Source organism: Amblyraja radiata, unplaced genomic scaffold (assembly GCF_010909765.2).
Source record: "Amblyraja radiata isolate CabotCenter1 unplaced genomic scaffold, sAmbRad1.1.pri S157, whole genome shotgun sequence".
NCBI lineage: Eukaryota > Metazoa > Chordata > Chondrichthyes > Rajiformes > Rajidae > Amblyraja > Amblyraja radiata.
The window spans coordinates 132,016-152,205 of NW_022630143.1; the positions used below are offsets into that span (position 1 = coordinate 132,016).

Consider the following 20,190-nt stretch of genomic DNA (forward strand, 5'->3'; position numbering starts at 1 on the left):
TGGTTCTCACAGCTCTCCTTAAATATCAGTCATTGCTGCTTCCCTTTGCACTCCTCTCTCCATTCTAATCCCCACAAGTCCGAATAAGGGTGTCGACCCGAAACGTCACCCATTCCTTCTCTCCAGAGATGCTGCCTGACCCGGAGTGTTTTGTGCCTCCTCTCTCCATTCAAATACAGCAGTGCTCCCACAGAAACACATCTTCTTAACACAAGCGTTCCAATCCTCTTGCCCTTCTCTCCCGAAACCCAGCCCTCTCCTTCACCTTCCAAAACTCATGCCTGACTACCTAACCCCTGCCCCTCACACACTCCCTCTCCTCCAACCCCCTCTACTCCCACCCTCCATCTCCCTCTAACCCCTCCCTACTCTCTCACCTTCTCTCCCCCACTCATCACTCTCTTCTCCCTGCCCCCCCCTCACTCTCTCTCTCTCTTGATTCCTCTCTACCCTTCCCACACCCCTCCCCTCTCCCTCCCTCTCCTCACATCATGTCCTCTCATCCTCACCCCATCTCCCTCAACCCCCAACTCCTCGCACTCCCCCCACCCCACATCATTTCCAGCTCTCCCCCCCCCCCCCCCCCCCGCGCGGTGGTGATGTCAGAGGGACTTGCGTTGCCTCTTGAGGAAGGACAGGGTGTAGTCACTGGCCGAGCTGAGCTTCTGCTTCTTTATCTGGACCTGTGACTGTGCGGTGAGCTGCAGTTTGATGGCGCTGGAGTTGATCTTCAGGGCGGTGAGCAGCTCCTTCATCCCCTTCATCTTCTCGCTGTGGAAGGTGACGCAGGGCCCAGAGGGGGCGGTGAGGGCCTGGGGGGTGGAGACGGAGACGGGGCCGGGGAGGGGGAGGGGGAGGGGGTCCGCCCGCTGGCTGGGGGCCGAGCGACGCCGCTCCATCAGCTTCTCGGGCTGGAACTTCTTGGCGAGGGGCGGCTCCTCGGCCTTGGACTCGCGGCGTGGGCCCCGGCGCCGAGCCTCGCGCGAGTCGTCGCTGTGCTGGTCCTCGTCCTCGTTGCTCTCCGTGTCCTTCACGATGATGGTCACCTGGTGCCGGATCTGGAGAGGACGGAGAGGTCACTGCACCCGCCAGCTGCCCGCACCAACTGTGGGGAGACACGGTCTAACGCCCCCCACACACGCTCTACCCTCCCCCCCCCACACACACACACGCCACATAAACATGCTCTACCCACCCACCCACCTCACAAGGTCATAAGCGATAGGAGCAGAATCAGGCCATTTGGCCCATCAAGTCCACTCCGCCATTCAATCATGGCTGATCTACCTCTCCCTCCTAACCCCATTCTCCTGCCTTCTCCCCGTAACCCCTGACACCCGCACTAATCAACAATCTATCTATCTCTGCCTTAAATATATCCACTGACTTGTGGCCTCCACAGCCGTCTGTGGCAAAGAATCCCACAGATTCACCGCCCTCTGGCTAAAGAAATTTCCCCTCTTCTCCTTCCGAAAAGAACGTCCTTTAATTCTGAGGCTGTGCCCTCTAGTCCTAGACTCTCCCATTAGAGTCATAGAGTGATACAGCACGGAGACAGGCCCTTCGACCCAACTTGCCAACACCGGCCAACACTAGTCCCACCTGCCTGCGTTTGACCCATATCCCTCCAAACCTGTCCTATCCATGTACCTGTCTAACTGTTTCTTAAACGTTGGGATAGTCCCAGCCTCAACTACCTCCTCTGACACCCACCACCCTCTGTGTGAAAAAGGTTACCCCTCAGATTTCTATTAAATCTTTCCCCCTTCACCTTGAACCTATGTCCTCTGGTCCTCGATTCCCCGACTCTGGGCAAGAGACTGTGTGCATCTACCCGATCTATTCCTCTCATGATTTTATACACCTGTATAAGATCACCCCTCATCCTCCTGCGCTCCAGGGAATAGAGACCCAGCCTGCTCAACCTCTCCCTGTAGCTCACACCCTCTAGTCCTGGCAACATCCTCGTAAACCTCGACGTTTCCATCCGTTCCTCATCCACTCCTTTCACTATTCGGTACGTTTCAATGATATCCCTCCCCCATCCTTCTAAACCCCAGAGAGCCCACGTTACCTGCCCGTCGAACTTGCTGATGGATTGGACGAGGAAGGTGGCCCAGCCCACGTGGAGGACGGGCGTGGAACTGCCTTCCTCCCACTTGCAGATGCCGTCGTAGAAGCGCAGGAGCTGGGCAAAGCTCTCGGGATCCTGCAGAACAGTGTTGGACAGGGGGCACCCGTGCTGGCCCTGGGGGGGGGGGGGGGAGAAGGACAGGTCGACAAAAGTTCACATTCGCGGTGTGATACAATACCCCAACAAGGGGCCGCTCAGTGACGTTGGGGCAGAGTTAGTGCCCTGTCCGTAGCAGCGACTACGGAGGATTCATGGCCTCAACCACGGGTGAACAAAGGAGGAGGACTAACTAAACTTTGTTGCCTTCCACAGACAGTGAAGAATGCTGTGGTGGATGTTTGTGTTAAATTCTATTGTGTATTGTGTGTTCTTTTTAAGTGTATCGCTGCTGGCAAATTCATTTCACTGCACCTTCGGGTGTATGTGCCGAATAAAATTGACTTTGATAGAGACCACAACAAGGGGCAGCTCCGTGGCGTAGGGGCAGAGTTAGTGCCCTACCGTGCCAGAGACCCCAACATGGGGCAGAGTTAGTGCCCTACCGTGCCACAGACCTCAACATGGGGCAGAGTTAGTACCCCACTGTGCCACAGACCCCAACATGGGGCAGAGTTAGTGCCCCACTGTGCCAGAGACCCCAACATGGGGCAGAGTTAGTGCCCTACTGTGCCAGAGACCCCAACATGGGGCAGAGTTAGTGCCCCACTGTGCTACAGACCCCAACATGGGACAGAGTTAGTGCCCCCACTGTGCTACAGACCCCAACATGGGGCAGAGTTAGTGCCCTACTGTGACCGAGACCCCAAGATGGGGCAGAGTTAGTGCCCTACTGTGCCAGAGACCCCAACATGGGGCAGAGTTAGTGCCCCACTGTGCTACAGACCCCAACATGGGACAGAGTTAGTGCCCCCACTGTGCTACAGACCCCAACATGGGGCAGAGTTAGTGCCCTACTGTGACCGAGACCCCAAGATGGGGCAGAGTTAGTGCCCTACTGTGCCAGAGACCCCAACATGGGGCAGAGTTAATGCCCCACTATACTAGAGACCCCAACATGGGGCAGAGTTAGTGCCCCACTATACTAGAGACCCCAACATGGGGCAGAGTTAGTGCCCTACTGTGACCGAGACCCCAAGATGGGGCAGAGTTAGTGCCCTACTGTGCTACAGACCCCAACATGGGGCAGAGTTAGTGCCCCACTGTGCTACAGACCCCAACATGGGGCAGAGTTAGTGCCCCACTGTGCTACAGACCCCAACATGGGGCAGGGTTAGTGCCCCACTGTGACCGAGACCCCAAGATGGGGCAGAGTTAATGCCCCACTATACTAGAGACCCCAACATGGGGCAGAGTTAGTGCCCTACTGTGACCGAGACCCCAAGATGGGGCAGAGTTAATGCCCCACTATACTAGAGACCCCAACATGGGGCAGAGTTAGTGCCCTACTGTGACCGAGACCCCAAGATGGGGCAGAGTTAGTACCCCACTGTGCCACAGACCCCAACATGGGGCAGAGTTAGTGCCCCACTGTGCCAGAGACCCCAACATGGGGCAGAGTTAGTGCCCTACTGTGCCAGAGACCCCAACATGGGGCAGAGTTAGTGCCCCACTGTGCTACAGACCCCAACATGGGACAGAGTTAGTGCCCCCACTGTGCTACAGACCCCAACATGGGGCAGAGTTAGTGCCCTACTGTGACCGAGACCCCAAGATGGGGCAGAGTTAGTGCCCTACTGTGCCAGAGACCCCAACATGGGGCAGAGTTAGTGCCCCACTGTGCTACAGACCCCAACATGGGACAGAGTTAGTGCCCCCACTGTGCTACAGACCCCAACATGGGGCAGAGTTAGTGCCCTACTGTGACCGAGACCCCAAGATGGGGCAGAGTTAGTGCCCTACTGTGCCAGAGACCCCAACATGGGGCAGAGTTAATGCCCCACTATACTAGAGACCCCAACATGGGGCAGAGTTAGTGCCCCACTATACTAGAGACCCCAACATGGGGCAGAGTTAGTGCCCTACTGTGACCGAGACCCCAAGATGGGGCAGAGTTAGTGCCCTACTGTGCTACAGACCCCAACATGGGGCAGAGTTAGTGCCCCACTGTGCTACAGACCCCAACATGGGGCAGAGTTAGTGCCCCACTGTGCTACAGACCCCAACATGGGGCAGGGTTAGTGCCCCACTGTGACCGAGACCCCAAGATGGGGCAGAGGTAATGCCCCACTATACTAGAGACCCCAACATGGGGCAGAGTTAGTGCCCTACTGTGACCGAGACCCCAAGATGGGGCAGAGTTAATGCCCCACTATACTAGAGACCCCAACATGGGGCAGAGTTAGTGCCCTACTGTGACCGAGACCCCAAGATGGGGCAGAGTTAGTGCCCTACTGTGCTACAGACCCCAACATGGGGCAGAGTTAGTGCCCCACTGTGCCACAGACCCCAACATGGGGCAGAGTTAGTGCCCTACTGTGCCAGAGACCCCAACATGGGGCAGAGTTAGTGCCCCACTGTGACCGAGACCCCAAGATGGGGCAGAGTTAGTGCCCTACCGTGCCTGAGACCCAGGTTCCATCCCGACTACGGATCAGCGTTGGCAGAAAGTAATAAGATTAGAAGACAGTACAGAGATGGGGCGTGGGTGGTACTGAGATAAAATGGTGCCAGAGGAGGTAGACAAAATGTGTAGTAAGGGATCGCTGGTCGGCACAGACCCGGTGGGCTGAAGGGCCTGTATCTCTAAAAACAATCTGATTCATTTAGCCGTGAGGCAGGAAATGTCTTGAGGAATCGGACAAACCTAGATGGGGCACCTGGGTCAGCATGAACGATGCTCTACAACGTGGAGAGGCTGCTGGGGAAGACAGTTGGGCGGGGCGCTGGTTTACCTCCGTTTCACCGTCCCCGTGCTCTTCAGACGCCTCAATCGCACTCGCCATCTCCTTGATTATGTTGGGGATGATATCGTTGGCGATGTCGAAGAACTCTTTGTAAATCTCCTCGTCCTCACGGCAGTAGTTGTAACTGGGGCAGAGGGGGAGAGTGGCGTTACGTGTGGAGGGGAGAGAGGGGGAGGGGGGAGGAGAGAGAGAGGGGGAGAGGGGAGAGGAGAGGGGAGAGGGAGAGGGGTGAAGGGGGAAAGAGAGGGGAACGGGGGATGAGAGAGAGAGGGGGGGAGAGAGAGAGAGAGGGGGAGAGGGGGAGGAAGAGGGGGAGAGGGAGAGGGGAAATGGCAGGAGGGAGAGGGAGCAAGCGAAGAGGGGGAGAGATGGATAAGAGAGGAACTCGATCACAAAGAACAAGGGAGGGAGGGGGAGGAAGAGGGGGGGAGAGGAAGCGGAGGGAGAGCAAGGGGAGGAACCGGCGGGAGGGAGAGGGGGAGCAAGTGAAGAGATGGTTCAGGGAAGCACTCTGTGTAACACACTAACCAAACAGTGAGGGGGTGGAGAGGGGAGGGGAGGACGCAGAGAGAGAGAGGGTGAGGGGAGGAGAAGGGGAACAAGTGAAGATGGGGAGAGAGGGATAGGGGAAGCGTGAGTGGGAGAGGAGGGTGGCCTTACTCTTGGATGACGGTGGCTGCATCACCCCAGGAGACGAGGGCATCCTTCACATTCCTGTTGCGCCAGAAGAAGCTGGCCAGGTAGACGTAGGGGTAGATGTGCTCGTTGTTGTAGTAAACCTTGGCTGAGGCGATGGCCTGCGGGATGTGAGGGTGAGAAGCTGGCTCAAATATACAGCACCGCACCACAGACATCGCAACCCACCAGTCTAGGTAGCACCTTCAACAAGCTGGTGCTTCCCTCAGCGGCAAACCAGCACTCGTTTAGTTTACAGATACAGCACCGAAACAGGCCCGTCCTGTTCAGTTTATCGCCACATGTAGTGAGGTACAGTGAAAAGCTTTTTTGTTACAAGACAATACATGATTACAATCGAGCCGTCCACAGTATACAGATACAGGATAAAGGGTTGGGTTTCGTTGAAGCTATGACCTTTAGTTTAGTATACAGATCTAGCGCAGAAACAGGCCCTTCGGCCCACCGAGTCCACACCGACCAACGATCCCCGCACGCTAACACTATCCAACACACCACTGGGGACAATTTACACTTACACCAGGCCAATTTATTGCTATTGAGGAAGTGCAGCGTAGGTTTACAAGGTTAATTCCCGGGATGGCGGGACTGTCATATGCTGAGAGAATGGAGCGGCTGGGCTTGTACACCCTGGAGTTTAGAAGGATGAGAGGGCATCTCATTGAAACATATACGATTGTTAAGGGTTTGGACAGGCTAGAGGCAGGAAACATGTTCCCGATGTTGGGGGGGTCCAGAACCAGGGGCCACACACACAGTTTAAGAATAAGGAGTAAGCCATTTAGAACGGAGACGAGGAAACACTTTTTCTCACAGAGAGTGGTGAGTCTGTGGAATTCTCTGCCTCAGAGGGGCGGTGGAGGCAGGTTCTCTGGATACTTTCAAGAGAGAACGAGATAGGGCTCTTAAAGATAGCGGAGTCAGGGGATATGGGGAGAAGGCAGGAACGGGGTACTGATTGGTGATGATCATCACAATGAATGGCGGTGCTGGCTCGAAGGGCCGAATGGCCTACTCCTGCACCTATTGTCTATTGTCTAATCAGCTACAATTTACCACGGGGGATTACAGGTGTAGGGACCGGAGGGGGGTTACAGAGACAGGGAGGGGTGTTACAGAGCTTTCAATAGACAATAGGTGCAGTAGTAGGCCATTTGGCCCTTCGAGCCTGTGATCATGGCTGGCTTGTATGTGTTAAGGTGACAGAGCAGAGGCTGCCTTACTTACACCCAAAACACACATTACCCACTGAGCAGATAGACACAGAGTGCTGGAGTAACTCAGCGGGTCAGGCAGCATCTGTGGAGAAACATAGAAAATAGGTGCAGGAGTAGGCCATTCGGCCCTTCGAGCCTGCACCGCCATTCAATATGATCATGGCTGATCATCCAACTCAGTATCCTGTACCTGCCTTCTCTCCATACCCCCTGATCCCTTTAGCCACAAGGGCCACATCTAACTCCCTCTTAAATATAGCCAACGAACTGGCCTCAACTACCTTCTGTGGCAGAGAATTCCACAGATTCACCACTCTCTGTGTGATAAATGTTTTCCTCATCTCGGTCCTAAAAGACTTCCCTCTTATCCTCAAACTGTGACCCCTTGTTCTGGACTTCCCCAACATCGGAAACATTCTTCCTGCATCTAGCCTGTCCAACCCCTTAAGAATTTTGTAAGTTTCTATAAGATCCCCCCTCAATCTTCTAAACTCTAGCGAGTACAAGCCGAGTCTATCCAGTCTTTCTTCATATGAAAGTCCTGCCATCCCAGGAATCAGTCTGGTGAACCTTCTCTGTACTCCCTCTATGATACATGTATAGGTGACGTTTCGGGTCGAGACCCTTCTTCAGACTGATTCAAAGTGGGTATTGTCATATGATCAACATGGATATTAATACATTAAAAGCAGATACCGCAGAGACTGAAACAGGCCCTTTGGCCCAACCCATCATGCTGACCAGACTATCCCAGAAGGGAGTCCAGGGGGTCAGTGTTTTTCATTAGTTTAAGTAAAGCTTGGCATGCATGTAATTTGAGTGTAGGATATTTGAGTATTGAGCATAGAAGTGTGAAAATGTACTTCCCCCCGCAACTGTTATCAGGCAACTGAACCATGCTATTTTAAAAATCATCCTCTCTCTCTCTGAGCAGATGTTACTGGAAGTGATTGCCGGTCTATTTTCTACAGTGATTCCACCTGGTGTTTAGTCAATAGACAATAGGTGCAGGAGGAGGCCATTCGGCCCTTCCAGCCAGTACCGCCATTCAATGTGATCAAGGCTGCTCATCCCCAATCAGTACCCCGTTCCTGCCTTCTCCCCATATCCCCGGACTCCGCTATCTTTAAGAGCCCTATCTAGCTCTCTCTTTACAGCTCTTTCGTTGCGTGCTATCCAGTCAGCAGAAAGACAATACATGATTACAATCGAGCCGTTTACAGTGTACAGATAAGGGAATAACGTTTAATGCAAGATAAAGCCCAGTAAAGTCTGATTAACGATAGTCTGAGGGTCTCCAACGAGGTTAATGGGAGGGGAGAACCACTCTCTAGCAGGTGATAGGATGGTTCAGTTGTGTGGGAAGAAGCTGCCCTTCGACCCCTGGCTGCCATGGCGCTGGGATAACTGCAGGACACTTTATTCTGTAACCAACCCACGCTGTACCCAGGGAGGCCGACGTCAGGAGGAAGTGTTAGAACACAGCACAGAAATATCCTGCTAATATATGCACTGGCATCGAGTTACTAAGCACCCACCTCATGAAAAAGAGTGAGTGGATCTGGTCTCCCCGGCATTGGCTCCAACTCCTCCAGGTCTGCCAGGTTTCCCAGGGCCATGGGATACCTGCCGGGAAAAATAAGGGACAAACGGATTAGAGTTATAGCCCTGTCCCACGGTGCAAGTTCATTCCAAGAGCTCTCCCGAGTTTAAAAAAAAATCAAACTCGTGGTAAGCACGGAGAATGAACGCAGCGGGTACGTCGGAGCTCGGGGACGTCTCTTAGCGGCTCGTAACGCTAACGGCAGGTACTCGGGAAGACTCGCTAACGGCAGGTAAAGCACGGGAAGACTCGTGAAGGTTTTTCAACATGATGAAAAATGTCCACGAGAGCCCCGAGTACCGACGAGTGGCCATTACCCGTAAATCCCCGAGTTCGAATCAGGGCAAACTCGGGGAGTGCTCTTGGAATGAACTCGTACCGTGGGACAAGGGTTTTACAGAGACAGGCAGCTCTAGCTAGTGATCGCCAGCTATACAGACAACTAAAAAAAAATTTCCTTTGTTGCGCGCTATCCAAAAAAAACTAACCTGACACCCGCACTAATCAAGAATCTATCTGTCTCTGCCTTAAATATATCCACTGACTTGGCCTCCATAGCCATCTGTGGCAAAGAATTCCACAGATTCACCACCCTCTGACTAAAGAAATTCCTCCTCTTCTCCTTCCTAAAGAAACGTCCTTTAATTGTGTGGCTGCGCCCTCCAGTCCTAGACTCTCCCACTAGTGGAAACATCCTCTCTACATCCACTTAATCTGCGTTCCATCTTCACTGACTGTGGATCATTCAGAGTTCCTCAGGGACACGGCAGAGACACTCACTTTTTCAGATGTCCCAGGTCATAGAGCAGCCAGAGGAGGTGCTGGAAGGGAAGAGGGAGAGGATTATTGCCAAGGGGACCATTAGTGTTTTCGTTCGACTGAGGTGTAAACGGGGACCGTGACAGAAGACTCCTCCCTGGTGGCGATCCCCGGAAGCGACCACGCGATGGATGCGCTCTGTGACGAGTCGGGCGACAATTCTGTCAACGTGTTGGACGATGACAGAAGCCAACAGCGAGCGACATCGTCTGGCAGGCGAGAGATCGAACGAGCGAGGTATAAACAAAACGAGGCTTAACAGGAAGCTGAGGGGCACCTTGACCAAGAGTGGTGGGCATATGGAATGAGCTATGACAGGGGTGACCAACACTAACCCAGTGGGCTCCGCTCGGTCATGACTCACCTAGTTGTTGGCTGCTTGATCCAAACCTCGGCTGGAGCAGCGCCCCTTGTGGCTGAGGAGACCAATGCGGGAGTGACAGTCTCTGTGGCAGTCTCTCTGTGTGTGTGTGTGTGTGTGTGTGTGTGTTTGCGTGTGTGTGTGTGTGTGTGTGTTTGTTTGCATGTGTGTGTGTGTGTATGTTTGCATGTGTGTGTGTGTATGTTTGCGTGTGTTTGTTTGCATGTGTGTGTATGTTTGCATGTGTGTGTGTGTGTGTTTGCATGTGTGTGTGTGTGGTCTCTGCATGTGTGTGTGTGCGTGTGTGGTCTCTGCATGTGTGTGTGCGTGTGTGGTCTCTGCATGTGTGTGTGTGTGTGGTCTCTGCATGTGTGTGTGTGTGTGTGTGATCTCTGCATGTGTGTGTGTGTGTGTGTGTGTGATCTCTGCATGTGTGTGTGTGTGTATGTGTGTGTGTGGTCTCTGCATGTGTGTGTGTGTGTGTATGTGTGTGTATATTGTAGGATGATGGCCGCCTGTAAAAGTGTAAATTGTCCCTAGTGCGTGCAGGATAGTGCTCGTGTACGGGGCGATCGCTGGTCTGCACCGACTCGGTGGGCTCAAGGGCCTGTTTCCGCGCTGTATCTCTGAAGTAAAGTCTAAAGCTTCCGATGGTGAAGTTGGGGGTTCAAATTGCCTACTCTCCTACCCTCTAAACTCCGAAGACAGACACAAAAAGCTGGAGTAATGGCCCTGTCCCACTGTACGAGTTCATTCAAGTGCTCTCCCGTGTAAAAAAAAAAATCAAGCTCGTGGTAAGCACGTAGAATGAATGTAGCGGGTACGTCGGAGCTCGGGGACGTCTCTTAGCGGCTCGTAGCGCTAACGGCAGGTACTCGGGAAGACTCGCTAACGGCAGGTAAACTCGGGAAGACTCGTGAAGACTTTTCAACATGTTGAAAAATGTCCACGAGAGCCCAGAGTACTTACGAGCGGCCATTACCGTAAATCTCCGAGTTCGAATCAGGGCAAACTCGGGAAGAACTCTTGAATGAACTCGTACCGTGGGACAGGCAGCATACTCTGGGGGCGCTGTTCTGGCAGCAGCCATGTCAGCAGTGTGTCAGTTTTTTCAACTTTTTTTTATTTTTTAGTATGTTTTAAAGTGTATAATTAATGTTTCCTTGTGTGTTTTGTGTGGGGGGGTTGTGTGGGGGGGTAAGGGGGAAACCGCTTCGGTCGCCTCCTCCATGGAGAGGCGACTTTTTCCAGGTCGCCTCCCCCGTGGCCTAACATCAAGGATCGGCGCGGCCTTTCCCGGAGACGCGCCCGGGGCTTCAGCGGCGGTAGCAGCGTGGACTCTCGGCGTGGAGCGGGTGAGCCCTCGCTGGAGGGGAGCGCTCCGTTTCGCTGGCCCGGGGCAGCCGGCAGCCTGGAGTCGCAGCCTGAAGCCGCGGTTTGCAGAGCTCCAGCTGGTGCGGCGTCTACAGCCGGGAATCCCTAGCTACTGTAATGCGCCCTTTAAATTGCCCCTCGGGGATGAATAAAGTGCTTGATTGATTGATTGATTGATTGATCTCTGGAGAGAAGGAATGGGTGACGTTTCGGGTCGAGAACCTTCTTCAGCCTGAGAGTCAGGGGAGAGGGAAACAAGAGATATAGCCGGTGATGGAGAGAGATATAGAACAAATGACCCTCGTTCAGACTCCCAGTGGGGCGGTGTGGGTGGCATGGTGACAGTCCAGAGTATAGACCAGCTCTCACCTGCTGCAGCTGCAACAGCTCCACGCTGTCCGTGTGGTGGTCGATCGATGGGTTGATGGCGCACACCATGAGGGCCACCTCCATCTTGCGATCACATTTTAAGTAGGAGCCCTTGAGGTACAGCCAGCTCTGGGACAAGCGACAAGAAGAAGAGGTTAGTCAGCCCACTGCGCTGCACAATGGCAGATCTAACAGAACCCAACTGGGCTGGTAAATGCACAGGCCGGGACAACGTGCGTTACAGAGATCTTGCCTTTCATGGCCCTGCGCCTGTAATCATGTTCATAGATCATTGGAGCACACGGCGGCAATCCGGCCCATCGTGTCTACTTCACCATTGTCAATTGTCCCTAGTGTGCAGGGCACCGCTAGTGCACGTACGGGGTGATCGCTAGACTCGTTGGGCCGAAGGGCCTGTTTCCATGCTGTATCTCTAAAGTAAAGTCTAATGGCGACTGTCAGGGGCGTAGCAGGTTGCCGAAAAACCGTCGACTGGACCCCCCCCCCAAAGACTAAATTAATTCCTCCTCATCTCCTTCCTAAAGGAATGTTTAAGAATGAACCGCAGATGCTATGGAGTGAGAATAGGTGACGTCTCGGGTCGAGACCCTTCTTCATCCTTCCTATAGGAACGTCCTTTAATTCTGAGGCTGTGCCCTCTGGTCCTAGACTCTCCCACTAGTGGAAACATCCTCTCCACATCTGCTCTATCCAAGCCTTTCATATGTGTGTGTGTGTGTGTGTGTGTGTGTGTGTGTGTGTGTGTGTGTGTGTGTGTGTGTGTGTGTGTGTGTGTGTGGTTTATTCTATTGTTTACAGTGTACTATGTTTACATATTGTGTCGTACTTCTGCAAGTAAGGATGTCATTGTTAGGACATGTGCCAATATGCCTCTTGACGTAATGGCCGACGGTGATTACAGGGACGTGGTGCTCACCCTCTCAGCCACGCCGGCGGTCACCGTCTGCCCTCGCCTGTCCTCGTTCCCTTTGCCGTGCCAGGTCACCTCTGCCGTCTCCTCGCCGTTTTCGCCGAAGATCACCCAGGCGTGGTCCTCGGACAGGCCCAGGTGGACGTCGCGGAGCCCCAGCACCTGGCAGGCCGCCACCACCGCGAACGCCACGCCCGAGCTATCGAGCTTCGTGCCTGCGAGATACAAGCAAAGACAACTCACAGCGAGATCGCCTCAAGACTAGTTCAAGGGTCTCCACCCGAAACGTCACCCATTCCTTCTCTCCTGAGATGCTGCCTCGCCCGCTGAGTTACTCCAGCATTTTGTGTCTACCTTCGATTTAAACCAGTATCTACAGTTCTTTCTTTCACATCTATACAGGTACTTGGATAGGAACAGTTTGGAGGGACATGGGCCTAACTAGAGCAGGTGAGACCAGTGTAGATGGGGCATGTTGGCTGGCAGGGGCAAGTTGGGCCGAACGGCCTGTTTCCGTGCTCTGTGAGTGGGGAACTACTTCTTCCTGCGTATGGCATGCACAGCCTAAAGGTGTAAGACAACTCGTTCTGTTTGATCTTCTGTTTGATCTGTTTATTTATTGTGTATATATATATATATATGGTCTATGTTATATACACACACTGAACCTTTTATCTCCTGTTCTGTATTATGTTTACATACCCTGTTGTGCTGCAGCAAGCAAGAATTTCATTGTCCTATCTGGGACACATGACAATAAAAACTCTCTTGACTTGCACGCCGGGTTGATTGCATTCGGAAACAGGGTGGACCAGGTGAAGGTTGCAATCCCCCACCCCAGTGGGGAACTCACCTGTGATGAAGCTGAACAGGGATTGGATGTGCGCCCTGTCCTTGAAGTAGGAGCGGCTCAGGCTGTTCCAGATCACGTCAGACACCTTCTTCACCAGCTCCCGGCTGGAGTAACCCTCTTTGTGCGGGTAAAGCGAGCGGTCGACCGCTCCCCGGATCATGGTGGTGAATCTGGCGTGCAGCGCTCTGATCTGGAGTAGGTCCACGTGGGGGAAACATGTCCTGGACTCGTCGCCTTGCTCCGAGCTGCCGTCAAAGCTGTATCCGGGCACGTTGATGGGGACCACTCGGTTGACGGCCAGGAAGTGCTCCACAAAGCCCAGCACCAGGGACAGGAGGGTCAGGTCCGGCTCGTCCCTCTCCAGCTCGGACCCAAACAGCTTGACCACATCTTCAATGCTGCAGATGGGAAAGAAGGCAACTTGCGCAGACTTCAACCCCATCTTGTCTCCTCCAGGGTCGGCACCTGTCAAAATAGGTTCCAGTTTATTATTGTCATGTGTACCAAGGTACAGGAAGAAGCTGTCACGCTTGATACCCAAACAGATCAGATAGAGACACAGTGATACAACGTGGAAACAGGCCCTTCGGCCCAACTTGCCCGCACCGGCTAACACTACACTAGTCCCACCTGCCCACATTTGGTCCATATCGCTCCAAACCTGTCCTATCCATGAACCTGTCTAACTGTTTCTTAAATGTTGGGATAGTCCCAGCCTCAACCAGGGTTGAAGTGAGTCTGTTAAAGAAAGAATTCCAGATGCTGGTAAAATCAAAGGTAGACAAAAAATGCTGGCGAAACTCAGCAGGTGAGGCAGCATCTCAGGAGATAAGGAATTGGTGACGCTTTGGGTCAAGACCCTTCTTCAGACTGGTGAAGGGTCTCGACCTGAAACATCGCCAACTCCTTCTCTCCATAGATGCTGCCTCTCTCACCCGTTGAGTTTCTCCAGCATTTTTTGTCTACCTTCGATTTTTCCAGCATCTGCAGTTCATTCTTAAACCAGTCTTTGATGATGTTGGCTGCTTTACTGAGGTAGCATGGTGTAGATGGAGTCAATGGTGGGGAGTTTGGTCTGTGTGATGGACTGGGCGACATCAGAGGGCGGCACTGTGGCGCAGCGATAGAGTTGCTGCCTCACATCGCCAGAGACCCAGGTTCGATCCTGACTACGGGTGCTGTCTGTAGATTCTCCCTGTGACTTGATTTATCTCCGGGTGCTCCAGTTTCCTCCCACACTCCAAAGACGTACAGGTTTGTAGGTTATTCGGCGCCATGGTACGAATGTAAATTGCCCCTCGAGGCTTTAAAGCCCTGTCCCACGGTACGAGTTCATTCCAAGAGCTCTCCCGAGTTTGCCCTGATTCGAACTCGGAGATTTACGGTAATGGCCACTCGTCGGTACTCGGGGCTCTCGTGGACATTTTTCAACACGTTGAAAAATCTTCACGAGTCTTCCCGAGCTTACCTGCCGTTAGCGAGTCTTCCCGAGTACCTGCCGTTAGCGTTATGAGCCGCTAAGAGACGTCCCCTAGCTCCGACGTACCCGCTACGTACATTCTCCGTGCTTACCACGAGTTTGATTTTTTTTAAACTCGGGAGAGCTCTTGGAATGAACTCGTACTGTGGGACAGGGCTATTAAAGTGGTGGATGGCTGGTCGGCGCGGACTCGGTGGGAACTCGGAGCCTGTTTCCGCGCTGTATCTCTGGACTAAACTACAACTCTCTGCGATTTCTTGCGGTCTGGGGCAGAGTAGTTCCCAAACCAAGCTGCGATGCATCCTGACAGACAGGGCGCTTTCTCAGGCTGGTGGGAGCCACTGGATAAGATTGTTTCATATTTGTTTCAGAATGCTTCAATCTATAATAACTGAAAATTTCATTCAGTTCTCTTAATTTTTAAGAAGGTTATGGGCTTTTGACTGTCCTAGATGCTAATTTCAGAGTATGAAAATGGCCATAACCTTTTTAATACTGAAGATATGAAAGTGAATTAGATGTCAAATTAAACTTATTTTTATGCTTTATCTGATGGGATAAATTGCAGACTTAATTTTTAAAATCTCAAAATGTTGTAGCATTGCTAGACATAGGAATAAAAAAGCCTTTCTTGTCACTAGGCACAGTGCAATTCTTTGCTTGCATGTATATATATGCACAATGTAGACACATTACAGGCTGGATTTCCTCAGATTCCCCAGTGCACAACGTTAGGTTTGGTGCAGCCCAGAGCATGAACCACGGTGTTGGGACAAAGCGGCGGCGGGGAGACTTTAATCCGCTGCCGCCTGAGGCCTAAGCACGAGAATGTGTTTATAAGCATCCAGCCCATTGAGTGCACGCTGGCCTGGTCGCCCTCCTGCCGCCTCCCGCTTACCTCAAGCCGCTGCTCGCTCCAACGCCAGGCCCGCCTCACGGTCGCCCCGGCAACTGTACAGGCCCGGCTCAGGCTCTGCGCGGCGCACCCTGGGAGTTGTAGTCCCTCTTGTCCCGCCCCAGCGTTTGATGGGTGGGGGGGGGAGGTGCACGCCGGGAGTTGTAGGCCTAATCGACAACTGCGCGTGCTCTCCGCGGCGAAGGGCACCCTGGGGGTTGTCGTCCAGCCCAGCGTGGATCGCCGGGTGCACGCCGGGACATGTAGGCCAGCGCGCCAACAGCGCATGCTCGCCCCCCAAAGAAAAGCACGCTGGGAGTTGTAGGCGCCACAGTCCGCATGCGCGAAGACTTTGGCGCGCTTTTTTTTGTCAGGGTTGTCCATCTTGTGTTGGTGTCCATGGAAGATGATGAAAGGAGTGACAGTCAACTTAAAACATCTCCTCCCTCTGCTGAAAGAAGGGACAGCCTGCGGGAGTGTCATTTACGCCATTTAAACCATTACATTTCCTTCCAAAATAGTCTAGTGGACTATGGACACGCTGATCTGTTTTGTAGTCAATGCCTACTATGTTCTGTGTATGTGTGCTGAAGCAAAGCAAGAATTTCATTGTCCTATCAGGGACACATGACAATAAACTCACTTGAACTTGAACTACCGCCAAAGGCACAGCAAGAGCCCAAGTTGTCTTGGAAAACCAATTTACTTTTCGTTCTGGAGCTCCAGCATGGATGCAGGCCCAGTTTTTGCCCATTGAGTCCACACCGACCAACCGTTCACACTAGTTCTATGTTACACAAACTTTCTCATCCATTCCTTGCACATTAGAGGCAAACCTTACACGCTAGGAGAAAACCCACGCAGTGACAGTGAGAACGTGCAAACTCCGTACAGGCAGCAGCCGAGGTCAGGATCGAACCTGGGTTCCTGGTGCTATGAGGCAACAGCTCCACCCTCTTGAACATGCCATTTTTTTTCCCGCCTCTTCAGAGATGTGGCTTTTAACTTTTGAAGAGTGTTTTCTGCAACAACATATGAACTGGAGTAACCAACTGGTGCCAAATATGATCGCAAAACAACAGCAGAGTGGTTTTCTTCCTGTTCCAATGGCGTTGATTAATGAACGGAGTGTTGTCCACGTCATACAGGGGAGAAGCACTTCTTGCCGACCCTTCTGAACGATGGGTTTTAAACTTTAGAGATACAACATGGAAGCACTCCCCTCCGCCCACCGAGAACGTGCCGACCAGCGATCACCCCGCACACTAGCACTATCCTACACACGTGGGAAAATCGACAATTTTTTACCAAAGCCAATTAACCTACAAACCTGCACGTCTTTGGAGTGTGGGAGGAAACCGGAGCACCCGGAGAAAACGTAGACAGGGAGAACGTACAAACTCCGTACAGGCAGCACCCTTGGTCAGGATTGAACCCGATTCCCTGGCGCTAGAATGCAACAACTCTACTGCTGTGCTGCTGAAGGGGAAGGGGAGTCATTCATGGAAAGGAGAAATGCTTATTTATATAAAGGTTTTCACATGATCAAGACATCTCAAACTGATCCACAGCCGTCGAAATGGATATGGGACAAATGCAGGTAAATGGTAAGTTCACCCAGAGAGTTGTGAGTCTGTGGAATTCTGTCTCAGAGGGCGGTGGAGGCCGGTTCTCTGGATGCATTCAAGAGAGCTAGATAGGGCTCGTAAAGATAGGGGATATGGGGAGAAGGCAGGAACGGGATACTGATTGGGGATGATCAGCCATGATCACGTTGAATGGCGGTGCTGGTTCGAAGGGCTGAATGGCCTATTCCTGCACCTATTGTCTATCATGCCCACGTCCTTAGCTTATGGGGAAGAAGCTGTTCCTGAATCTGGTGGTGTATTTTGTATTTTTGGCCCGACAGGTGGAGAGAAGAAGAGGGAATGACTGGGGTGGGGAAAAGTCCTTGATTAACGATGATGTCAAGCTGGAAAGGGTACAGAGAAGATTTACGAGGATGTTGCCAGGACTAGAGGGTGTGAGCTACAGGGAGAGGTTGAGCAGGCTGGGACCCTGCTCCTTGGAGCGCAGGAGAATGAGGGGTGATCTTATAGAGGTGAATAAAATCATGAGAGGAATAGATCGGGTAGAGTCTCTTGCCCAGAGTAGGGGAATCGAGGACCAGAGGACACAGGTTCAAGGTGAAGGGGAAAATATTTAATAGGAATCTGAGGGGTAACTTTTCCACACAGAGGGTGGTGGTGGTATGGGACGAGCTGCCGGAGGATGGTTGATCAACCTTCCCCTCTCAACCCCATTCTCCTGCCTTCTCCCCTTAACCTGCGAGTATGTGTGTATATATATACACACTGAACTTTTTTTTCTCTCTCTCTCATTTATCATATTATTTACAATGTGTTATGTTTACATATTCTGTTGTGCTGCAGCAAGCAAGAATTTCATTGTTCTATCTGGGACACTCACTAATTGAGGTCACTGATGTTGTGGCACTATTGCAGTTCCAGGTGGCAGTGTTGCTTTGCATGTGGTCAGGTTGAACACATAGGAACTTTTCCTGAAACGATATACGGAAGGGGCGATCGCAACAAACAGCATTTGCCACGGCACTTCAGAGCCTCAGATATCATAAGGTCATAAGGTTACAAATGATAGGAGCAGAATTAGGTCATTCGGCCCTTCAAGTCTACTCCAGCATTCAATCATGGCCGATCTATCTATCTTGGTATTCACTGGAGTTTAGAAGGATGAGGGGGCATCTTATAGAAACATAAAATTATAAAAGGACTGGACAAGCTCGATGCAGGAAAAATGTTCCCAATGTTGGGCGAGTCCAGAACCAGGGGAAACAGTCTTAGAATAAAGGGGAGGCCATTTAAGACTGAGGTGAGAAAAAGCTTTTTCACCCAGAGAGTTGTGAATTTGTGGAATTCCCTGCCACAGAGGGCAGTGGAGGCCAAGTCACTGGATGGATTTAAGAGTTAGATAGAGCTCTAGGGGCAAGTGGAATCAAGGGATATGGGGAGAAGGCAGGCACGGGTTATTGATTGGGGACGATCAGCCATGATCACAATGAATTGCAGTGCTGGCTTAAAGGGCCGAATGGCCTCCTCCTGCACCTATTTTCTATGTTTATGCCGTGAGGGGGGGGGGGAGGGGAAGAACAGTGGACATTGGGGACCCGGCGAGGAGGAACCACTGTGGGGGGAGAACAAAGGAAGAGCTGGTGTCATTTGTGACTTGGTCAGCGCGGGTAGGAGGTGGTCGCTATTTGTATACATTGGGTACGCTAGCAAAGAATTTCACTGTGCCTTGTCACATGTGACAATCAAGTATTCCAGTCCACTCTTATATCTCCATCCTAACCCCATTCTCCTGTCTTCTCCCCATAACCCCTGACACCCGCACTAATCAAGAATCTATCTTTCTCTGCCTTAAAAATATCCACTGACTTGTGGCCTCCACAGCCGTCTGTAGCAAAGAATTCCACAGATTCACCACCCTCTGACTAAAGAAATTCCTCCTCATCTCCTTCCTAAAGGAACGTCCTTTAATTCTGGGGCTGTGACCTCCCGTACTGGACTCTCCCACTAGTGGAAACATCCTCTCCACCTTGTCCCATAGAATGTACCGAAGCATTCCTTTTGTGAAGGGGGATGCAGCCTGACAAACACACCTGTCTCATTACCTGGGTCTCACTCCTTTTCGTTCTCTGGCCTTTGTCCAATTATCTGCCCCTTAACCTGTATCCACCCATCACTCACCAGTTTTTGTCTGCCCCTCCTCTCTGCCAGCCTTATTATCCACCCACATCCACACCCTACAATCAGTCTGAAGAAGGATTCCGACCCAAAATGTCACTTATCCATGTTCTTCAGAGATGTTGCCTGACCCATTGAGTTACTCCAGTACTTTGTACCTATCCGTGTTCTCCAGAGATGCTGCCTGATCTTCTCCGGGATGGTTGATAATTTATTGAGAGGAAAATTGTCGACGAGGGTGGGATTCGAACCCACGCGTGCAGAGCACAATGGATTAGCAGTCCATCGCCTTAACCGCTCGGCCACCTCGTCACATCTCTGGAGAATGCCAGGAATGTTGTATCTGAAGAAGAGTACCAACCCAAAACGTCACCTATCCATGTTCTCCACAGATGCTGCCTGACCTGCTGAGTTACTCCAGCACTCTGTGAAAAGTCACCTATCCATGTTCTCCACAGATGCTGCCTGACCCGCTGAATTATGGTGCAGCAGCATCTATGGAGCGAAGGAAATAGGCAACGTTTTGGGCCGAAATCCTTCTGGAAATAGGCAACGTTTCGGGTCGAAACCCTTCCGGGTTTCGGCCCGAAACGTTGCCTATTTCTTTAGCTCCATAGATGCTGCTGCACCCGCTGAGTTACTCCAGCACTCTGTGAAACGTCACCTATCCACGTTCTCCACAGATGCTGCCTGGCCCGCTGAGTCACCCGAGATTTTTATGTCTATCTTTGGTTCAAAGCAACGTCTAAAGTGTGGGTGTGTGTGTGTGTGTGTGTGTCTGTCTGTCTGTC

At 52.1% G+C, this 20,190-nt stretch overlaps 1 protein-coding gene and 1 non-coding gene across 2 annotated transcripts; both read right to left on the reverse strand.

Moving 5' to 3' along the window:
• Window positions 1-578: 578 nt before the first annotated feature.
• Window positions 579-15,722, reverse strand: men1 (menin 1). The gene is made up of 10 exons (XM_033016187.1): window positions 15,639-15,722; window positions 13,261-13,725; window positions 12,414-12,622; window positions 11,477-11,605; window positions 9,334-9,374; window positions 8,489-8,576; window positions 5,698-5,834; window positions 5,026-5,161; window positions 2,075-2,248; window positions 579-1,058 (listed from the first exon to the last, which is right to left on the reverse strand). Exons 2-10 carry the CDS (start codon window positions 13,700-13,702, stop codon window positions 603-605), a joined length of 1,812 nt encoding a protein of 603 aa, XP_032872078.1. The 5' UTR covers window positions 13,703-13,725; window positions 15,639-15,722; the 3' UTR covers window positions 579-602.
• Window positions 15,723-19,629: 3,907 nt separating this feature from the next.
• trnas-gcu lies at window positions 19,630-19,711 on the reverse strand. Its single transcript has one exon. It is a non-coding gene; the product is annotated as a tRNA-Ser (tRNA).
• Between the last annotated feature and the right edge of the window lie 479 nt (window positions 19,712-20,190).